Source organism: Lepisosteus oculatus, chromosome 7 (assembly GCF_040954835.1).
Source record: "Lepisosteus oculatus isolate fLepOcu1 chromosome 7, fLepOcu1.hap2, whole genome shotgun sequence".
NCBI classification, from domain to species: Eukaryota; Metazoa; Chordata; class Actinopteri; order Semionotiformes; family Lepisosteidae; genus Lepisosteus; species Lepisosteus oculatus.
In genome coordinates this window covers 24,436,923-24,460,054 of record NC_090702.1, presented here as the reverse complement: position 1 = coordinate 24,460,054, position 23,132 = coordinate 24,436,923, and the positions used below count along the sequence as shown (strand labels likewise).

At 39.2% G+C, this 23,132-nt stretch overlaps 1 protein-coding gene across 1 annotated transcript; it reads left to right on the top strand.

Annotated features, from left to right (window-relative positions):
- Positions 1–22,850, top strand: wif1 (wnt inhibitory factor 1). Its single transcript, XM_006633505.3, has 10 exons — positions 1–299; positions 557–696; positions 6,425–6,533; positions 6,930–7,070; positions 12,510–12,605; positions 13,390–13,485; positions 14,584–14,679; positions 17,011–17,106; positions 19,751–19,846; positions 21,614–22,850. The coding sequence occupies exons 1-10, from the start codon at positions 161–163 to the stop codon at positions 21,739–21,741; spliced, it is 1,137 nt and encodes a 378-aa protein (XP_006633568.1). The 5' UTR covers positions 1–160; the 3' UTR covers positions 21,742–22,850.
- The last annotated feature ends 282 nt before the right edge of the window (positions 22,851–23,132 follow it).

The following is a 23,132-nucleotide window of genomic DNA, read 5'->3' as shown; positions in this document are numbered from 1 at the left end:
TCCTCTACAAGTAGCGAGCGGGCGGGGGAATCCTGGCATTTCACTGTGACACCTCGGGACCCAGCAGAGCACAGCACAGCGCAGAGTCCCGAAGTGAACACGGGCAAAGCAGAGCGATCGCAAAGCTGCACACAGAGCGACTTTCAAGAGACTTCGCACAATGGCCACTGAAACACCTGTTTGGAGCTGCTTAAAAATGTGCCTATTTCTGTTTGGGGGAGTCGTCTGTGCAGACGCAGCGCACCAGCAAGGCAGTTTGTATATGTGGATCGATGCCCAGCAAGCGAAAATTCTAATAGGTAATAATAATTAATAATAATATCCACTGACTTACACAGCCTAGCAGCTGAAGAGATTCGCATGCTGGCTACTATTTTAATGGTTGAAAATGTAATTTATAGAACTTCTAAGTTAATTCTCAGTAAATGCTATGAGTAAATTTGCTGTCCTCCGATCGGAAAAAATATAAATGCTTGGCATTAGGCGACACTGATCTGGTTGATTGGATTTAACTGAGTATATTCTGAATTCAAAGCCTTAATTGATCTTTCCACAGGTTTTGAGGAAAATATCCTAATTGTATCAGAAGGGAAAATGGCCCCTTTTACACACGATTTCAGGAAAGCTCAGCTGCGGATGCCAGCCATTCCTGTCAATATTCAGCACGTGAATTTCACCTGGCAAGCCACGGAACAGGTAGGCGCCTAACAGCCGCAGACCTGCAGTGAGGATTTCCCGGACACTGTTGCTGATATGAATCTGTTCTGAGGAAGACTTGGGCACTGTACTACACTTTAAATCTTATGAAATGTGTCTGTTTATATCCGTTTTGGTAGTAACAATTACAGCGAAAATATTCTAAATATTCAGAATGCATTTAGAATACATTCTAAAATAGAAGAATATATTTGTTTTTTTTAAAACAGATACTGTCTAAAGAACTGTTCTACACTAACAAATAACGGAATAAAGGGAACTAGTGTGTTAAATGGTAATTTGCTCGATCGTTAATTAACAGCATAATAACACAGCTTTACGTACAGAAGCCTTTGTGTTAAGTGTAATCTTGAAGTCTTTTAAAATAAATGCCATAGTCGTTTCATGTATTTGCAGTGTACTGCAATATTCTTTGACTCTCCAACTGGTTATTTGCAGTTAATGTTCAGTACCACCGCTGTCGTAGCGTTAACAACAATCTGTACTATTGCACTGGAAATGTGCCCCAAACTATTTGAACTGATCACATTGGTGCCCTCAAGGTTAATCGGTTCACCAGTTTAAGTCCTCTGCAGCAACTCAGCCAACAACTCTCAAAAAACAAATATTACACACATACACATTTTCCACATTATTCAAGAAAACTCTCTCCCTGTAGTTTTCATCGCCACATAGTGACCCCTAGGGTTTTTACCTTCTACTAACAGTTGGAGAACCTGTCTTTGATGCAGGCTGTGGTTGATACAGAGGCTTTGCCCTTTAGCCAAGTTCCTGAGTGCTCTGAGTTTTTTTTTTAATATTTCTATTCCTTTCCGCTGTGGTATTTTACATCTTGGTGTTGTAGACGGGCCGCCAAGGATCAAAGCTTCATGTTGCAGAGGTCCTACTTGGTTTAATGCAACAAGCATGTGCCAGCCATCTGTTCTACCAGCACACAGAAAACAATGGTAAAACTCTCAGGCTCCTGCCAGAACCTGGGGTTTATTGGTTGGAGAAGGTTCTCTGGGCTGGAATGGCTGGTTTGCAATTAATATTGCTTGTAGCATTGTAACAGAAGGAAAAGCATTACTTCAGTATTTGTTTGACCTTTTCTCTGTGCACAGAAGTGCCATGTGATAGGCCTAAGGTCCATGAATGTCAATATTTCAGAGTTCAGATATACTGTATATCGACCTCCTTACAGCTCAACACAGCGTACTCTTTGAGAGAATGGGCTGTGAGACTATTGCAGGGCTGTACCTCACATAATAATGCTGAGTTTACAGCACTGATTATCACAGGGGTGATTATTAAAGTCAGATAGACTGCAAAACAACTGAACATATACCTTTCATGATTAACTGTGGGGTTTAGTACGATCCTGTTTGTTTGTGAGGTAAAGCCATTAGACTCACTAAAAGCCATTAGAGCCTCTTTTGCATAATATTGATATTCAATGAAAAGAATTATTCCAGACTAAAATTTATCACATTGGCATAAAAGAGCAAAGGTAGAAGATTAAATTATATCTAAATATTTAACATTTAAAATAAACAAATATTTGACAAAGACATACAATCCAAGACTGAAATTGTGCATTTGTACTTTTCTGGACATGCAACAAAGTATGTAACTTTTTTCTAGCATATATATATATAGACTCTGGTGAGTCAGATCAATGATTTTTTTTGTAGGCGAAAATAAAATAATGTTTTTCACTTAAAGTCTAAACAAGCCTGAAATATTGTTTTATGCTCAGGTTTGTAAGTGTTGCAGGCCTGGCATAATGTTGGTTTGAGTGTGCTTTTGGCTCAATGGCGCACCCTAGTGATGATTTTTTCACAGAACCTAGTGCAACTCAATCCTAACGGAAAGAAAGGACATTTAAAGAACTGTAATTTATGTAATGTAATTTATGTGTTATTTATATATTTATGATAATGTTATAAGTTGTATGGAATTTAAAATGGAAATGTTTATTGCCATATTTAATTAATCAGACTCTTCCAGGATTTTAGACTGCTGCAGATGAGAAGTACATAGTGTATATACAGTACCACCTAAAATCAGATAAGAAATAGGCTGAATGGAGCAATAACGTGTATAGAATAGGCAACGTTTGCTCATGAATTCATGGAAATGACTTTTAGGTTAAGGTGTTCCACATCACTTTAGAATAAGTACAAAATTGATTTTTGGAAAGCCCTGAAAAAAGGATGAAGAAATATAATTAAACAAGTAAAACCAGTAGTTCCTAGTATTTGAATAGCAGTGCCACTGAGTCCTATTCTGTGTGAGATCAAATTAAATAATGATTGTATAACATGACTGTTGGTCAGTGAAACTGACTGACTGTGAAGGAGCTGCAGCAATGTAGCTGGGAGACATCGTGGGTCTGCAGAGCACAGCTCTGAAAGGAGATATGAATGAACATTACAAGTAGAGGGTAGAATGAGGTTTTGCTTGTGTATTACATCCTTATTAATCATACTGTGATAGTTTAATGGCATTTAATTGACTTTCTTTTTTAGTTTGCTTGTTTTATGGATTGTGTGGCCCTGAACAAAAAGGAATAATTCTGAAAGACTGTACAAGGTGTACAGTGAGGGTTTAGCCACACATAGTGATACAGTATGTCGTAAACATGGATCTTCCCGTTAGATCAATTGGAAGTGCTTAGAGCAGAAACGGGGAATGTATGGAGTGTTGTATTAAATATCGTTCCTCTTTTCTTGATCTTTTCTGTTAGTTATAGATGGTGAAAAATTCAAATACAGTATATGATCATTTTCTCCTCTTGAAATTATTCCTTGGTGATACGGTGGTGCAGTGGTAGAATTGCTGACTTGCAGCGCTGGGGTCCTGAGTCCAGTTCTGGACCCGGGGTACTCTCTGCGTGGGGTTTGGATGTTCTCCCCTTGTTCGCATGGGTTTCCTCCAGGTGCTCGGGTTACCTCTGATAGTCCAAATTCATACTAGTTGGTGAATTGGCCTGATTGTGTGTGTGTCTGTTTTGATGTCTGTGTGTGCCCTGCGGTGGAGTGTCATACCACTCAGGATGTATCACCCCTTGCACCCATTGCTTGTTGGGATAGGCTCCGTCCCACCTGCGACCCTGAATTGAAATCAGTAGTTAGAAAATAGATGGATGGAAAGGTTTATTCCGTGCTGAAAAGAGAAGAAAGAAAACACAACGTTTCGGCTGTGGAGCCTTCTTCGGGTGTGGGTGGATGTATGGAAATGATTATTAAGTAGTTTGTCTTAAAAAGAAGCTTTCACAACCAAGCTGATTTACTCGTACGTTTCTCAGTTAAAGAAGCTCCAATGTTTTCCATGGTGACTGGTAAGGAAGATGTTCTCTGAGGTGTTGAATTTATTGCTCAATTTAAGCAGACGCGAAAACTCTCAGTGGTCCTACGTGCTAAACTGGAACAGACAGCAGTCACTAAAGATTGCGCTTTGGGAAGGGATCTGATGAAATTGACCAAATATGCCATCATTGATTATACGTCTATATGAGATTATAATCTGCAGACAGCCTGCAATAATTGTGGATTTAGAGCAGAACTTCTCTGCTCTCTTTGTTTGTTTTATTTCTTTGACTTCAAAGCTGTCCGCAAAGGCTTAAGAACAAAGACCTAAGGCATAAAGTGTGGCCAAAGTCAGCCTTCATGAGTTATCCATGGTGATTACCATTTAGCTACTGGATTACCCTTGCTTTCGACACACTGCACACGGTCTCACATGAGACTGGCGAGATTGTAATGGGACAAGAAAATCACACGCTTCATTTTCCCTTTCACCTTCTTTCCCATCTCTTTAGTTCTCCCCTTCCTTGAGAGTATTGTTTAATTTTGAAATACGTGCAAAAAAACAAACAGGCAAATTATACTCAGGGTGCAGTCTTGCTAGTGAATTTAATGTTGCTGTTGGGGGGGGGAAGAGTTGAAGAAAAGAGCTGTTGAAAATCCAGAACTGGATAGAAGACAACCGAATCGGCCAATGTGATTATCTAACAAGTGTGTCATTTTTGAAGGTGAAGGTAGAGACTGTGAGAGGGGTTTCTGTCTCTGGATGATATACTGTACCTAACTACAAACACAAGCAGAAAATGATTCACACATACATATTCCAACACACACACATTCAAATTAATTTCCCTCTCCCTTCCTCATCACTAGATGCATACGTAAAGTGCGTTTGTTGCAGTAGTTATAACATTTATTTAGATATCAAAGTCAAAGATGTATCAAAATAGAGTGAAACTGGTGTTGCCTCACCTTAAAGTCCAGTATAGTGGACAGTTTTCATTATGTCACACAGTATGTTTACAGACTATCATAATACAATGACACCTGGTTTGTTAACTTAAAGCAGTTATTGTCCTGCATAAAACAGCACTATTTAACAGCTGTGTGTGGGGAACTGCAGTTTTCATATACCAAGCTATTTCAACTGTCACACATTGAATCTGCAGCTGTTTACGTGTTCCACGTAAAGGTCATGAATTACAAAACTGGGCAAGAATTTCCTTACAACTGACACAATAATTAAATATTTTCTTACATGGAAACACGAATGTGCAGAGGCTGTAAGAGATTAAATCCATGACAACTACAAATTCCTCTTTATCAAATCTTACATTTAATTGCTGGATAGTCACTCATATGTTTGGATCTCTCAAAGTTCGATTTAGAAATAACAGTAGAACTGAAAAACGCACATCCCAATACCATCATAAATAAATAAAAAATCTTTAGAAGTAACTATTCCAAAATAAGTTATTTTAATTATAACCCAAGAACAGTGAAAGATAAAACTATGTCCTGCTTGAGGAGTGAAGATGACCTGGCTGTTGGGAATGAGTGAAGGCAAAAGGTCATCATACTGGCTCACAACCTCTGATCTATCTGCTAATTGTTTTCAGACTACAGGGACTATGGCACTGCAAATATTTCTAACCAGGAATAAACAACTAGTGTATAATCAAAATGACTATAAAATGTTGTCCACGTGAAAGTGATCTGTATGCTTAAAGGCCATTTGGGAGTAAGACATTGATAGATGAGGAATGAAACTACCATTTCTCTGGGCCAGAGAACGTCGGAGACAGGTACAACAATAGTTAACATTGTTCCACTAACAGACTATGCAGTTGGGAGGACTTTCCTTGAACACAAGAACACCTCTTATGCAGATTGATAGCAACCATACTGCTCAGCGACAAAGTCCTTGATGCAGTGTTTTTTTTCTTTTTCTACGTCCGAATCCAGACACCCCACAGTGCTAGGATTATGATGGCACAACTTCAAGAAAACAACACAGAGTCCTTGCAATTGTCTGCTTTTATTCAGATCAATTCTGCTAGAACATCCATTAATCCAACTCACCAATGCCAAGAACAAGAGACAACCGCAAATGGCCACAATTTGCTAGCCACCTGCAGCTGCACAGGAAGAGTGGTGCAGGGTTCCATTGCAGTCTTTCTAGAAGCTAGGCTGGACTATGCATAAACACTGCCTGGATTGCGTTCGTTCTCTGGGAGATCATACCCGTTACTAGCTTTATAATATTTTTGTTTTGACAGCGTACCATGTATTAGACCGATAATGAATCATGACTCCTTGATGTCTGTGTTTTAAATACTGTATATGATTAAATCCATTGGAATGATTATTGCACTATTTTTGTGCCTCAATATATACTGAGCTAAGTTGCTCTGTTTCAGGCAGAGTATTTTTACGAGTTCCAGTCTCTGCGATCTTTGGACAAGGATGTTATGGACGATCCCACTGTGAACGTTCCTCTCCTGGGAACAGTTCCACACAAAGCCTCAGGTGAGTGGAGGCGTACTTCATGACTTTTTATTGTAGATTCCAGCTGGCAAATTTTAATTGAACTGGTAATATTGGTGTGCCACAGTTTCTGTGGCCCATCAACAAATGTTTACAGTAACAGAAAGTAGCCGTGAATTTCATTTTGGAAGATATTAGGCACAGTCTTTTACATACAGTTCATATTTTCTATTGTAGATTTGTTGATAATAGAATGTCTGTTTGGTTCGCCACAGAATTATTGTGAAGATGTCTTGCATGTTAATGTTCCACCTTAAAATACTGTATGTGCAACACTAAAATGTTGGTTAACAGACTTCACTAAATCCAGCAATTATAAAATAACTGTACTTTTTTATATTGGAGGACAAATAGGATGACTGTTTTGGTTGGTTTCAGTGATTCAGATTGGATTCCCATGCCTTGGTGATCAGGATGGAGTGGCTGCGTTTGAGGTGACCATTCTTGTGATGGACTCAAGTGGCAACATTATTCTCCGGACTCCCCACAATGCCATATTTTTCAAAACCTGCCAGAGAGGTAAATAGATTCCTTTGTTGTCATGTATTGTCGTGTATATTAATGCAATTAATTTTGATGTCATGCAAGGTTTGTAGTGGTTGGCTTATAAATAGAAGGCCTGGCTTGTGATGTTTCTCTTAAGCACATGATGCCATAATTAAAATATACCATCGAGGGGAAGAGAGCTCATACTGTATGTTCTCAGTCCCTGCCTTGCACTCTGTGCTTCTCACATAGGCTTTCTGGCCTCCTGTGACTCACTCAAGAGATTGATAACGAAGGAGTAATGCATTCCCCTAAGGGAATCTTATAACTGTGATTGCAAATGGTCAGTGCTCAAACCAAACACTCCTGGAAGGGGTGAAATGTCAGCAAACACTGCAAAGAAAAATGAAATGGGCGTTTGCATTGCATAACATCACGTCGATCATTGCTTAACACTGGGTACAATAAGAACATCTAAAGATAAGCTACTCGTTGGTATTGTTATTAATTCATAGTTGTCCTGTGTGTCAATGTGATTTTTCCATTAAGGACTCCTTTATGTTGTCTGTAGACTAGTGATTGGAGCTTTTCTTTTGTATAACATCCTCTGGGGGGAGTCAGATGTTTGTAAATCATTTCTGTTACTGCTCTGGACATCAGTGTACAGTCCCATTCCAACCTGGCAGGATGATGACCACAATCAATATTTTGGCAAAATAAACATCTAAGCCACAATTTAGAAAGGATCTTTCTTGGCTTTTTAAGCTTTGAGAAAAGTGTATGAGCCATGCTAATTGTAGCCCTAAAAAAATACTTCTCCTTATACACTTGAATGCAGAATGCAGTATGGTTTTAATGAGTTATTACTATTGATTACCTTTGATCTTATGGATGACTTCAGTATTTATCGTTGTGGTTTCAAAATACTAGTACTGCCATACTAAAGTATTAGAGTGTCAGGTTACATAATTCTTTCCATCTTTTGTAAGATTTTTGTTCTGAAAGATGGAACTTCTAATGTGGTGTAAATCATGTGAAATAGAATAATTCAAAATTTCCAAATCATTTAGGTAAACAGAAACAGGAATTCAATTTTAGGCTTCAATACTCTGATTTGTGTGCTATTTCACCACCCTTCCAGTTCTGCTTTGTGTATACTGTATAAAGTCAAACTTAGCAGCCATGGACAATGGATAATTAGGTTTTGAAAACAAAATAAACTGGGTCATTAAACAATTAACTGTCAAGTGAGCAAGATGGGCAAAAAAACCCACCTAGAAAGGCCCATCTTATGTTCTCATGTTCCTATGATATTACACTAACAAAACATGAGAATATACTGAAGGTACCAAGTACAGCATAAGTGCATCAGTGACAGAGATGGCCGAGAGCAATTTTCATCTGGGACCTCTGTTATGGTGTTGCATATATTAAAAATGGTATGCAAATTTAAAATGGGTTGGCTCCTGTACTAAGTTTGTATTTGCATTTAATATCAATAATGGGTTATAGGCAGTGCATGTTAATAGATTTTTTATTTTTTAAGGAGAGGAGTTTGAGTGAATTTCTGATATCTATCAAAAGAGATTGCAATAAAAAAAGATTTTATCAGAGAATTTATCAGAGCTTCTCTGATAAATCTACTCAATACATTTTATGTTCATGTTAGAAAAACAGTGCAACAGCCCCTAATAAAGTCTTTAGTGAGCTTCCATACAGATTTACAGTTGACATCAGCACTAATTTTAACCTCTATAAATCTTTCAAAATATTTAGGATTATTTCTGACATAACAGTAAAGAAGCATATTGTGTGATTTCTGGAACCAAATCTGTACAGAAGCAAGTAATAATTAGATATGATGACTGGAAGTAATCGATTGATGGTACAGTAATATTTCTTTTTCTATTGGCAACTACTAACACTCTCTTTATTTTACTCAGCACAAAAGAGTCAATGTGACATTTTGGCATTTGACAACTTTAGCAGGTTTGAAGGGTATTTCCCCAGACAAATCTTTCTACTTCATGTAAGGTCATACTGGACTGGCTGATGTTGATGATCTTCTGGACAGGGTAAAATGGGACATTTTGCACTCCATGTCAATAAGGGTTATCTGCATCAGGGGGAAATATTTTCTGCACTGTGCTGTGACATTAAAATAATCTGAAATCTGAAACTCATTGATACGAGGCACTCGATCCAAGCCTCCGGCCGCCTGTGGGATGAACTGTCAGTCAGTGTATCAGTGTATCTGAGGAGTTGAACATAAAGGTACGAAGTCTGGAACAATCAGGAATTTTCATTAGATCCCATAGTTGCCAATAAGGGCAGCAATCTCGGTAGATTTTTTGTTTAGAAAAAGTTAATATGATTATCCCCCACTGAGTCATCCAGCATGTCAGACTGACAGGATTCATACAGGGATATCACCTTTTCTCATCAGTGATGCTGTGGCAGCTCTGGTGGTGTGCTATACCTGCTTACTTTCTTAGCTGGTAAATAAGAGAGAGCAGCCGCAATTCTCTGTTTCAGCTGATAAAGGCTAGATTGAATGGTGGCAGAGGGCTCTAGCATCGGCAAAAAAGTGGGTTTTTAGAGACTCCTTAAGGCAAACCTCAGTAAAATACATCAGCAAGAGCTGTGAATCAGAATACTGTGGTAGTTTAATAGGAAGACTTCAGTCTCGTCAATTGGGACTTGCAATGTAAGATGCTCCTTTTTGACTTTCATCCCCTTGGCTTTGGAACCCAGGTCTCGGGGTGACTCAGGGGATGTATCTGTGAAAAGTGGCCTGACCTGGAATGTGCCTTTTTGTAAAAGAAACATGGAGTGTGGAGCTTCTTGATTAAGCTGATATTCTGACAGGGAGCCTCGGAAAGTCCATTGTTTCATTTTAAATACTGGTTCACATATAAACAGATTTTTTCAAAACCCTCATCATAAATATTAAAATGGGCAAAATACGGGGGAGAAATGTTTGTTTGATTCAGTTTATTAACTAAAAAACAGGCTTCAATTTTCATACAAAAACACAGAACACGTTCGTACATTCATACACATTCTGTTTCTTAAACACTTCCGAATGGTTACTGTATGTAACTTCATATGTTGTTACCAAAAACAATGCTAAGACGGAGCTCTTCCATGAATTAATTAGTGGTCTGCATTGCTTTTGCTCGTGTACATAGCTGGGATTCAGGAGTGGATCATTTTACTCAATTATAACACAAAATAAAGGCTCATGTTAACTAGCCTAATCCCCATTAAAGGATCCTTGTGCACTAGAAATTCATTGTGCATGACGTAACCATGAATGAGTGTCAAGGTATAATAGCCATTGCTAGTTGATGATGTCATGTGAACTTTACCAGCTGTCTGTTCATGGGAATGAACTAGCTAACTGCACCTGACCAATTTCACAGCGGCTTCTCACAGCACACAAAGTGCTGTCACTCAGTAATCCTCTTTATAAAAAGAGAGTACAGTAAGCTTTCCATCGGGAACCCTGCTGCACAGCAGCTCAGGTTTCATCAGAAAGAGCCACGTTTGTGGCATTTAATATATCTCCTTTCCTTGTCCGTTATGTCTCTTAAATGGGATTTGGTTGGGATTACTCTTGTGTCAAAACAGCGCTAGAGAATACACAGGTGCTGCTCAAAACAGTCTCTCCTGACAGTGATTGGATTGAAATTCAGATACACAAACTATATTATAGCTTCCTTCCACTTTTAAGAATTTGTTTTCACTGCTCAGGTTTTACTTAATGCCCAATCAATTTGAAATCACCAGTGGTTTTCATACTCATCCCTCCTGCAAAAGCTCCCTCACTCTCACAAATTGAATAAGAACCTGTGGACAGCATACTCACTTTTAAGAACTATATATCTTGTATATATCTATGTAAGCTCCACAGTTCTGATTGGAGTAGGAAAGCATCTCTTACTAATTCCACAAAAAATCTGCATGCATCTAACAAGTTGCAGGAATCATTGTTGCGTGGAGAGCAGTCAGGACTCTGAATAAAGCTCACCATATTCTGGCCAATGGTCTGCTGTCATATGGGGAATTGTGGTTCCTTGCATGACCCAGACTTGGACTAGTGACATGTGGGTCTAAGAGTTCAACCTGCATGCTAAGCAGACTCCGTCTTACAGAATTAGCCAATTATTTCTGTAAGTTCAAGATAAGCATTTATTTTGAAAATGCATAATGCTTGCACGTATTCATGTGTATGTAGGAATTCGTTTCCTCTTTGTGTACGCCAAAAGAAACATCATAATTTTGGGGGTGGAGCGGTGGCTAAGGATCTGCGCCTGTGGCTGGAAGGTTGCCGGTTCAAATCCCGCAGCCGGCAGAGGAATCCCACTCCGTTGGGCTCCTGAGCAAGGCCCTTAACCCCAACTGCTCCAGGGGCGCCGTACAATGGCAGGTAGTTGCATCAGCATGCGCAGACTGCAAGGGAACAAGTAAAGCTTTATTCCATGCTGAAAACAGAAGAAAAGAAACACAACGTCTGTGTTATTTTTGTCATAATTTTGTTACTTTCTGTTGTGGAACTTTTAACACAAACTTGACAACGGACAATGACTGTCCAGAAAGTAAGATCAGGAGCTTAAATAGCACACATTCATGATTTTGTGTAGCCTGTACAGGACAGGATTCACACAGGAGTTGTATTGAATTACTGTGGCTGGGGTGCTGATTTTCTTGGGGTGTCTGATTCTCTGATTAACAAGCTTGACAATGTGGGCCCATGCCTTGCCCTTATTGATAGGGCAGTGGCTTGATCAAGAAAGGCAGCTTCCAGCCTTTAAAAGACTGTCAGTACAGATTCAGAAGAGAACAGAGGTGTGAAGAGGCCAGAAGTTGAAAGACTGTGAGCAGTTATTTTTGGTGAATTAATTGTGTTTGCTAAACTGTTTTGCACTTATTATGAGTTAAACTTTCTCTCTAGGTATAGTGTATTTCCTCACTTGTATTTTCATTTTTGGTCATTTATTTTTGTATTTTTAAGAACACAATTGCCAGCCTCTACACATGCCCAGTCTGTTAGAGTGTGTCATAAAGCCCATCTGTGGAGCTACTGTACAACACCTGGTGACAAACACATAGCACAAGAGTATAACTTGTGCTAATGTCCTCTTGAGATTGTATGAAACAACTTGTCTAGGGCTGAAAAGCCAGACTCGAAACACTACAAACACTTCAGCATTTACATTACTATAAGGAATATCCCATTCAGAAGGAGCTTTCTGATTATATTTTGGAATTTCATCAGTAATTGCTTTGATTTGTAAACTGTTATAAAATGTATTACTTTATTTGAATGTTGGCTTCCCTGTAGTGATCTAGTAGCAGTTCCAGTGCTCTACGATTTCTATTCTTAATGGAACTGTACTCTTGCTCCCTCTCCCTCTCTCCTCTCTCTCTCTCCCCCCTTTCCCTGTCGTTTCTTCCCTTCTTTCGAAGCGAAATGTCCGGGTGGGTGTCGCAATGGAGGGTTCTGCAATGAGAGGCAGGTCTGTGAATGTCAGGAAGGCTTCTACGGCCCCCATTGTGAAAAAGGTAAAAAGAAAACCGAACATTATTAGAACTGCAAGTGAAGAAATTTTGACAAAGGGGATAGAAACAGTGCTTTGAGATTGTTTTCATCTGGGTGTCTTTGATTATAGGAGGAGTCAACAGGTCTCTTTAACAGTAAACCAAAGCAGATGTGAAGAAAGTAATATCATAGCCTAATCGCTGTCATGAGAACATCTGCAGTCTCTGGTGGGGGTTTTCATACACAGGATTAAATCAGAGACTGAAGCGATCATTTTAGTGGTGTGATCTTTGAATTTAAGACAGCGTAGAGAGAGGCTGGGTTTCTCCCACTGAGGTCTGAATTTGTGCTCTGCCCAGTTTCGCAGGACCCTTCCCTTCCACCCTTTGTTTTTTACTGAAACTCTTTGTTTTGGTTCAATATTTTTGCCATTTACTTAGAAACCAAAGTTATATCTGATAACAAATTTATAGAACATTTAAATATTTAAAAGGATATTGTATTTCACAATTGTCCATGGAATGGAATAGACTTAGTAGGCCCTTCAGCATAACATAACAAACTTTATGGAATGAATGCAAGACATACAGCAGTATTTCTGTATTTCACATAAAAAAATCAATATTTTTTTGTAATGATAAAGGGATTTGTTTTACACTCTTAGGCTAGAATCAAATTTAAGCTCTTTAGTTAAAAGAAAACAATGATTATTGTGGATAAAGGGACGTGCCCTGATTCCAGTATAGGTTAGGCTTTTAAGGCTGTCTGGAAGCCTGTGTTGCCCACTTTTTTTCTCCTTTGTGGCAGCTTTGTGTACGCCGAGGTGTCTGAACGGAGGACTCTGTGTCAGCCCTGGAATGTGCATCTGCCCTCCTGGTTATCACGGCATTAACTGTGACAAAGGTAAGCAAGCACTGGACCATCTCGTTCAAACCACCTCTTCACCCTACAAAACACAGTGATTAGATGGACAGAAGAGCTATTCCACAGGATGGCTGCTTGAGGAATCTGGAATGAGGTTCGGGTTATAGAGCAGACTTGTTGGAGCTAGATTCTCTTCCGAAGAGGCTAAGAACTGGTAGTTATTTGTCTCCTTTTACTCTTTAATTTAACAATTCCTTTCCAGTAACATTGGAGAAACAAAGAAACAGGACTATACTGTACATTAGTGGCTAGTTGCATAAAATGTCTTTAAGTGTTAAATATGTAGATTTTTTTTGCTTTATTAGGGATAACGTTATGGTTTTTAACTACTTTCTGCTATACTGTTCATGTCCTGTTAAGAGAAAAATAAGGGGAAATGGTAAATAAAATGTTTCATGCCGTTCTTACATAGGCCTGCTGAGTGAGATTCCAGAACTGCAGCTATTGTGTCTTGCAGAGCAAGAGATGTCCCACTCACTGTCACAGTCCTCTCACTGTACCAATATAACTCAGTTATTCTAACATGAGATCCATTCAGCCTAGGCAAACTACTGTGAGCCTTCACTGGCAATGTGGGGATCGTACTAATTCATGTCCACTGTCTTCGCAGACTGACATGCACAGGCACAGTCAGGCATGTTAAGAAAATCTCCTCACAGCTGGAAGGATACAATTTCTCCTGAGTAATATTAATGTTTTTCTAGAAAAGTCAGGAGCATGTAGTGTATAGAAGGCACTTTTCATACAGTGTACATCTATTCAGACATACTGTATTAGATAATCTAGGGAAAGGTAGCAAGGCAAGATTACAACACCTTCTCGAATTATGACACTCCTTCAAGTTCTTTATTTACCTAGCAAGATTTACTATGGACAAAGTATCCTTTAGAGTGGCCTGTTATGAGCAACAGAGATATAAAAGATTGAATGTGTTACGGTTTTACTGTAGAAGCATTAATCAACAGGCTGATCCTCTTCTAGTGATTGCTGAATATCCCTGGCACATACTATAGATCTCTGAACATTTTCTAACATTCCAAGATGTGACGATTTCTCTTTTCTTCATTAAATTTGCAGCCAATTGCAGCACAACCTGTCTGAATGGCGGAACCTGCTTTCACCCAGGGAAGTGTATCTGTCCATCTGGGTATGAAGGAAACCACTGTGAAATCAGTAAGTCGTGACCTTTAATCCCCAAGAAATATTTGATTTGCTCTTAAAAACAATATCCTAAAATATCACTTTTTTTCTTTCTGTTTTCCAAGTAGTATATAAAGGTCAGTTGTAGTATAAACATGATGAGTAAAATGGAATTGTTACTTGATCTTTAAGATCAGACCATTTGACATAGTTGAGTTTGCTCTGTGTTCACTTCTATTTAAAAGGTGGTTCTGTTTAAAGGGACATCTGCAAAGTAATATACCTGGGTATGCTTTTACAGTAGGTGAAATTAAACTCATGTTCATTTTCTGTTTTTTTAACATGTTTGCACTTTCACAGTCAGGTGTTCCACACAGATACAGGCTCAACTGACAGTTAGCTGTACACAGTATTTATTGTGCAAATACAGATAAGTTATATTCAACAAAAGAGGTGTTCTGAAGCATGTGTTTCATTTAGTGATATGTATTCCCACTATAATCCATGGTATACTGGATTCTTAACAACAGTGAACAGAATAGCCTGGATTTGAGCTCTAGGCTGAGGGCAACCTTTCCTACAATGAACAGAAGACATGTCAGAGATCTATAAAGAGCTCACACATTTATAAAGAACTTAAAAAAAATATTACCCTCACATTAGCTGCACAGGTCAGCATGTAGAGTAAACTTTAGAACTTGGATCAGTGTTCACAGCTTTCTAAATGTCTGTTAGCTCTGTTACTGTAGTCCTCTCCTTTCTGCTGTTTAACAGCCACAGAACTTCTATTGCATCTGTTCCGCTTCTGAACAAACTCAAAAGTGTGTTCTTGTGTTGGTGAAAATTGGCTGGGCCTGTCAGAGTGTACTTGTTAGTTAAACTAGGGCTGTGTCAATCAACAGTGCAGTTTCATGTCACAGAATGGGGCAGTGGGTTCACTGGCCATATCTCCATTCTTTTGGGGATGACAGGGCCTTATCTTAACTCTGAAATATATCGCCTGTTGAGAATGTCTGCAAATTTCTAACAATTTTGATTCTGATTGTGTAGATGCTTAGAACTTGCAGTCAGATTGTGTTTAGGTGAACATTAGCTGTTTCTTGGAGAATATTTAATGATTTTGTTAATTGACCTTTAACTTTAAAACAAGCATCCAAAGTACTGTACATTTAAGTGATTAAAAAGTTTCTTACATATATTTATTTAAATACAGATTTTTAGTTCTTTAATTATCAAAATGAAGGAAGAGGAAGCCCCCCAAAGCCATTTACTGTCCATCAGTAGAATTACAACAATTTGTTGTCCATGTTATGTTGATGAAACAATTAGTAGAAACCTTTGTGAAAACCAATAGGATTAAATAGTTTGAATGATCTTTGGATAAAAGATAACTCAGTTTTCGGTGTTAATGGATCAGAATTTCATGTTATATAACAATTCAATATGGGTTTAAACAATATATTACGTAAAATATAATGATATGAAACAGTTTCTAATGATAATTCTTCTTACATCTACCTGAAGGAATATTTCAGTATTTCTCACATATTCAATATTGATACTTTACTTTCTCCCACCTACTATTAATTGTTTTATAATATTACTACAGTTCCAAACTATCTCAGGGCTGCTTTGCCCCCAAAAAATTGAAAGACATAGACTGGGCAGATGGGACATCCTGTCACCCTATTTTCCACTGACATGAAAAGCTAATGTTTTTCAAAATATTATTTTGTGGTCATTCTGAAAACACGATTGCCTTGATGGATGCAAAATATCTGGGCCAATACAATGCGATATATTTGAGATATGGCATCCTGTATGCCCTGTGTATTGCACTTCATGTGTTTTATGGACAATTCTAAAAGTAATATGTAAAAGTATTCCTTACATCTCAGGTATTTCTTTCATTTGCCTCTCCCTTCTCGTTTTTGTACTTTTGCACATTTTGGAGCTGAGTTTTAGAAACACTTTCACAAGTTGTGTAGCTACTATACAAGCACACAAGCACAGATTGGCTTACTACAGTCAGTTTGCATGGTATTTTCACAGTTGAGCTACTGTATGGTTTCACTGTATTTTTTTCAGGCAGATGTGCTGTGGTTTTGCCATGACTATGCCATGAGCTGGCTGTGGTTTCCCACAGCTTGTCATTCCCTGGTGTGATTTGCCACATGTGCAGTATAATTATGTGCCCAGACAATTCTGATGGAATGATGGATGATGGAAAAGATCTAGGGGAGCTTGAATGGCAGTATCACATCAGTATCACAGTGGGAGGATACAAGGATATGTTCATTAGTGCCTTCTGCTACCACCGATATAGCATTGGGGTGTAAGACTAATTTCTGATTTGTTTTTCAGGCAAGTGCCGCCAGCCCTGCAGAAATGGTGGAAAGTGCACTGGGAGAAATAAGTGCAAGTGCACAAAAGGCTTCCTCGGAGACCAGTGCTCTAAAGGCAAGAGCAGCTTTGATGAAATTCCTCACCGCACGACAGGCACGCCGTGTTCTCCCCTGCCAGTGAAATGTGAAAGCACATTTTTTTAGAATGAGCATGAGGGTGTGTAAATGACTGAGAAAGCTTAGTCAGTTTCACCTGCAGCTGGGAATTGAGGTGCCAGTGCAGTAGAATGGGAGGCACAATGAAATGTGGGTCACTCTGTGTTGAATAGTGGTGCAAAAACAACTATGGCAATTAGTTCAACTCTGTTGTTCTCTTAAGAGACAGGCACACATTATCGACATATTCCTCATTCACCGACTGCGGGTTGGGAGTGTAGTTGAGGGAGAATGTCTTCATCCCAAAGTTAAAGCAAGATCTTCAGGTCAACTTGAGCTGCATCTGGAAAGAAGATGTTACTGATATTAGAGGATTGAGTGGGGAGCTATGTCTGCGTCCTTTTCACTACAAAGGAATGGGTTAATTCCATGCTGAAAAGAAGAAAGAAAAAAGAAAATTTCAGCTGTTGAGCCTGATTTCACACCCGAAAAAGGCTCAACAGCTGAAACGCTGAATTTCGGCTCTCTACGTTTAAGCATGGAATCAACCCTTACTAGTTCCATTACTGATGTGAGGTGCCATTCAAACTGATGGGCTGAACAGCTGCATCAGTGTCTTTTACAATTTAAAAAAAGAAAACAGTAACTTCAGTTAGGCTGCTCCTGGGCTTTATGCATCCAAAGTCCTTTATTTTATTTTATTTATCCCTCTGGAGCCCATCTCACGGGTGGTTTGTCAATTTCTCAGGCAACTTAATTAGGTCCCGTTTATTCTGTGTCCGTGGATGGTGAAAACTCTGGGTTGTCACAGACATGGCCACTCCATCACTCTTAGTCGTTCAGCAGCACCGTGTGCGTACAGTTGGTCTGAATCGCAGGTCAGCTGAGCTGGGTGTATTCATTACGTTTCCGCATTAGTCTTTGACAGGTTATGTTGTTTCTAAGCACATTGCGTTTGGCACAGTGTCATTGCAAGCACTGCTGTACTATAAAAAGGTATGGTTACCAGAGGTGTCATACCTGTGAGAGTGCCTCTTCACGCAGGACTGTACAACGGCAGCTGGCCTTGTCTCCACTCAGTCTGCCAATTCAACAGTCGCCACGGTAAGAGAAGCAAGATGATGATCGAAACCGCCAGACCGCTATTAAGATGGTACTTACCTTGTCCCAGTGGATATTTAAGTCCAGCAGTAACAACGCCCCTTGTTGAGTCAGAGAGTCATTTCTTGAGTCTCGGCATTTCTCCCTTGCTTGCTTACTTACGGCTTTTTATCTTTTTTTTCCACTGTCTCCAGACAGCTGCTTGCTCCAGCTTTAGTAGCAGATCTCACAAAAAAATTAAGATAAATTATATCACACATTTTAGGACCAATACAGAGCTAAATAATAAGAAATACTGCATTTATTTTTTGACAGTGGTCACTTTACTCAGAATCCCAATTCCAACAATAAAAAAAACAGAACTTCTGAAATTGTTGGTCTGATTATAGATGTTACATATTATTTTGTCTTTAATAGGAATATTGTCATATACACAGATTTACTCATCTCTCCTTTTAACATTGGTTCAAAATACAGAATAATGTAGGGAACCTTTGACTTGATTCATATTAAATAAAATATTGAACCCAGTTGCCAATCTCAAATTACAAACCCAGTTTCAAAGGCAGTTTTAGGCTTCCTAAAAGCTTCTTTATTCTATTAATTGGAAGCCTAGAATCATATATGTGGTTTGCACTTTTTGACTGATGGGCAAGTTTTGACTTGCTCCATGTGGCCATTTCCCATTCTATTCTATGAGTCGATCAGTTGGGAATTAGACTGTTATTAGCCTGTTTAAAAGCCCCCAGTGTTTCCAAAGAGTGCTCATGCAGTTTTATGCGGCAGGCTTGAGACTATGTGGAAGAAACAGGGTCGGCAGTTTTGACTGTCAACTCAACATTTAATCTAAAACAATTTGGCAATGGAGCCTCTTGTGTGTACAGATCTCCCCCAGACAGCTTTACAGATGAAAAAGATCCTAAGGAAGTGAAAAACAATCTTACAATCCTAGCTCTGTTGTTTTATAATTATGTATACTATAAAGTAATTTGCAGGCATTACAGTAATTAGGAAATAGGATTGTACTTGTATCTGGTAATGATTGTTAGCTTCTTTTTCAGTTTCCTCCCATTTTTGTTCTCAGATCTTTCCTTTGAGATTGTCCACCAACATTCCTCACTAACATAATTGAAGCTCGCAAACAAGTCCTGTTTCTGGAGTTCCAGCATTTGGAAGAGGGGGGTCTGGATTTTGGGAGCAGCGGGGTGGAATTTGTTGATTCCAGGTTACAAAAAAAAAAATGCCTGCCTTACCTTCTTAGAGTCTGGCCTGTCTGAAAGAAAAAACATGTGGACAGTGATTTTCACCAGCAAAGATGAAAGCCAGGAGAGTCAGATTGAGAGGGTTGTGATTAGTGAATTTAACACTGCATTAAGGTGGAATTTCAATGCCAAACTGACAGAAAGCCTGAAACATTAGCAGCCTTTGTGGTATAGCAGGCGTGTAATTCTAGCTGTGATGAAATCTCGAGAACAGCTAAGCCCCTCTGTGTCTGCCTGCAGCTGTCTGTGAGCCAGGCTGTGGACCACATGGAACCTGCGTGGAACCCAACAAATGCCACTGCAAAGAAGGCTGGCATGGACGACACTGTAACAAAAGTAAGTGAGAAGCTAAATCCAAGCAGCCAAGTTCTGCCTCTTTCCCAAGCTCTCTGTGCTAATTATGACCTGGAACTCTATAAGTGTATGTAATCTCTCGTAACCCGATATTGCTGCGTATTCGTTATGCCACATTGACTGTTTGAAATCAGACATAAAAGCCAAATAATTGGTATGGTTGCCGAATGTTAGATTGAATGTGCTATTTTTAAAACTGCGCCCCCTCCTTCTCCCAGCCACAACTATCATTCCACAATTATGACATTTAAGAGTTCTTCAAACTCCAAAACAGATCATGTGTGAATGCGACTGAGATTTCAACAAGAATGTGCTGTTCCAATTGTGTGTGTTCACTTCATCTGGAGTGTGAGACACCGTATTTTATATTACTGCTTTATGGTCTACCAATAACATTTATCATCCCAAAATGCATGTGCATCCTAATTTGCTTCTTATAGCAATCTTTCCTAATGATTATGTTTGGATCACATGATTAATTGTGAAGTTTCATGTGGAAAATGATTTAAATGCTGGTGCACATCCTGCATGTATTGTAGGAGGCTCAAAACGTTTCATCGGTTTTTGACTATTGTAAAACCTGACTTCTGACTAGGGTCAGCCTACAGTAACAGTTGTAACTGAGAGAGCAGAGTTATGTTTTATAAGGAAGAAGAGAAATGGAGAATTCAGGAGTTTGTCAGGAAATCGTCTGTTCTAGTTCTCTCAGTGGAATAGAGGACTAAAGAGCTGTTCCATGTGAGAAGAGAACTGAAGATCTTTTGGGGACTAATCTCTGTGAAGGACTGAGCAGGCTTCTCCGAAAGGGGACCATCGGTACATCTTAGAAGCCCGGAAAGGTTCCGGAACCCAGCAGTGACAGATCACCAAGACATGTGCTCCTATACATAGACTGGCAGAGGAATCTTACTCCTTTGGACCCCTGAGCAAGGCCCTTAACCCCACCTGCTCCAGGGGCGCTGTATAAATGGCTGACCCTGCGCTTGGACCCCAAGCTTCTCTCCCTGTCTGTGTGTCTCATGGAGAGCAAGTTGGGGTATGCGAAACGACAAATTCCTAATACAAGAAATTGTATATGGCCAATAAAGTGATCTTATTATTAATGTGAATGATATGCTGGCCTGTGGCTCAGGGATAACAACAAATTTTCTGCCTTTGTCACTTTGACTGAAATATGTAGAATTTTGCTTGGGTAGGTTTCCTCCCACCTCCCAAGGGCACGCTGCCTACAGTAGATTAACTGGCCTCTCTGTGCTGTCAGCCTCCAATAGACTGGCAACCCAACCCTTGCGTGGTTCTACTGTATTCCCCACACTCTCGGGATGGGGTTCAGGGATCTAGGACCCTTACCTGAAAAGCAGCATTTCTCTTAGATTCCTGGATAATTGGAATATTGTTTGACTAGGGAGCTGTCAAGGAACACGTACAGGCTAATTCAATGCTGGAATTAGAAGCGAGAAAGGAGAACCCCCAACGTTGTGTTTCACCTTCTTTTTTTCTAGCTCCTAATTCCACCATGGAATTAACCTTTACTTGTAATTTCACTTATGGTCATATGACAACTTCGTCATCAAGCTTTGCTGCCGGAAGTGCTTTCCACTGAATGTGTGTGGTGTACAGTATATAGTTGTGCAGCATGCTGTTTGTATTCATGGATTGATCTGGGGTTCCTCAGCTGATGTCTGAGATGTAAGTGTGGAGCAACATGGTCGGCTCTCTCAAAACTGCTTCTGCTTGTTGTTCGTTCAGGGTACCGCGGTGGCAGCGTGAGTGTCCTGCGACCCGTCAGTCCCAAGCACAAACAACACACGCCTTCCTCGAAGGAGGTCAAGGAAGTGGGTGACGGCAGCCCTCCTGAAACCAATTACGTCTTGTGAGCATCTGAGCACTGTACCCATCGCTCTCACCCCTGCTTACCCCCAGGTGTCATCGCCATCGCAGCAGTCTGACCACCTGGTATTCATACCTTTCCCATCAGCTGCAGTTCCTTGCAGAATTAAAAATTGGGGGAAAAAACTGAAAAACGTCACAGAAGACTGCATTCTTCGACTTGTTCGTCTTTCCTTTTCAGTCAGGTTATACATTCTCTCCGTAAAGTAAATGGGTGTCAGATATATTAATCGCATTCTCACATCAGATTCCACCTGAAAAAAAACAACACATTTTCAAATAAGAAAATAGGGCTCTGATGGTGTTCGTTACGGTACTCCATCCAATTCATTTTTTAAACCAAAGTGTTGATTTTGCGTTGTACTTTAGTTTACTTTTAAAATCAGTATTTTAGTCATGTGAAATATAATTTGATGATGTAAGGCTTTTGCAAATGATTATTCATCTACATTTTGCATGTCCAGCGCTTACATAATATAAACCTAGACATGAAATATGCAATTATAAGGCCTTGCTTCATCATTACTCCGAAATCCTTTTTAAAGTTTGATCTAAATCTAATGAAAATTCTTCCCAGTTTATGATACTAACTTTATTTGGGCATTCAAATGTACAGGTACAGTATTATTCAGTAATGTTAGAGTATTACAGTATGTAAAATGTTATCAGCTATGAGCATTTTGTGTTATTTAATATTAATTCCACAGTATCATGTTCTCTGTGAAATTGAGAGTTTAGGCATTCTCAGAAAGATATCCCACAGACATTTCTCCTTGTACTTGACTTCCTCACAATGTCAAATACCTTTTGACCCTTCACCTCTTTAGTTCTCCTGTGTTAATGAAAGCCAGAGCAGCAGATCTGTTTGCAGTGGAAACAATTTTCAGTTGCAGTATGACTCATACTCAGTGGTAACTGTTTTTTTCATCCTTCACAGTCATCTCCCTCCATCCATTTGGACTTTTTCCAGAATATCACAAACACTTTAACTGCCTATATCAGCTCTTACTGCCACATGCTCAGTGTATTCTGATAGGTAATAATAGGTACTTCCTTTGAACTGCTTCCTTACTCTATCCTCTTTTATTACGTTAGAACAGTTAAACATCAACTTATCCCATCGCGAACACCTTCATCAGAGTTCTCATTTCAGTTCTACTTTGGAGCAATGAATTTTCACATTGAACTTTTTAATGCTTTTTTTAAAATCAGGTGGTAGAAGAACTGATTGCAAAAGATGCAAAATATGTTTTTACCATCTATGGCATTGAGTTCAAACAGGGATGGGCAGTTTCAGTTTGGTATTTCATGTATATATTTTTTTTCCGCAGATTATGTTGAATTATCCCCTTTTCTCCAGTAGATTCTAAAGAAGACA

What these genes read in the sequence shown, in the direction of transcription:
- wif1 (XM_006633505.3), top strand. Translation starts at nt 161, where the DNA reads ATGGCCACTGAAACACCTGTTTGGAGCTGCTTAAAAATGTGCCTATTT. An exon ending in CGGAGACCAGTGCTCTAAAG is followed by an intron (nt 17,107 to 19,750) that starts GCAAGAGCAGCT and finishes GTCTGCCTGCAG; the next exon opens with CTGTCTGTGAGCCAGGCTGT. An exon ending in TGGACGACACTGTAACAAAA is followed by an intron (nt 19,847 to 21,613) that starts GTAAGTGAGAAG and finishes TTGTTCGTTCAG; the next exon opens with GGTACCGCGGTGGCAGCGTG.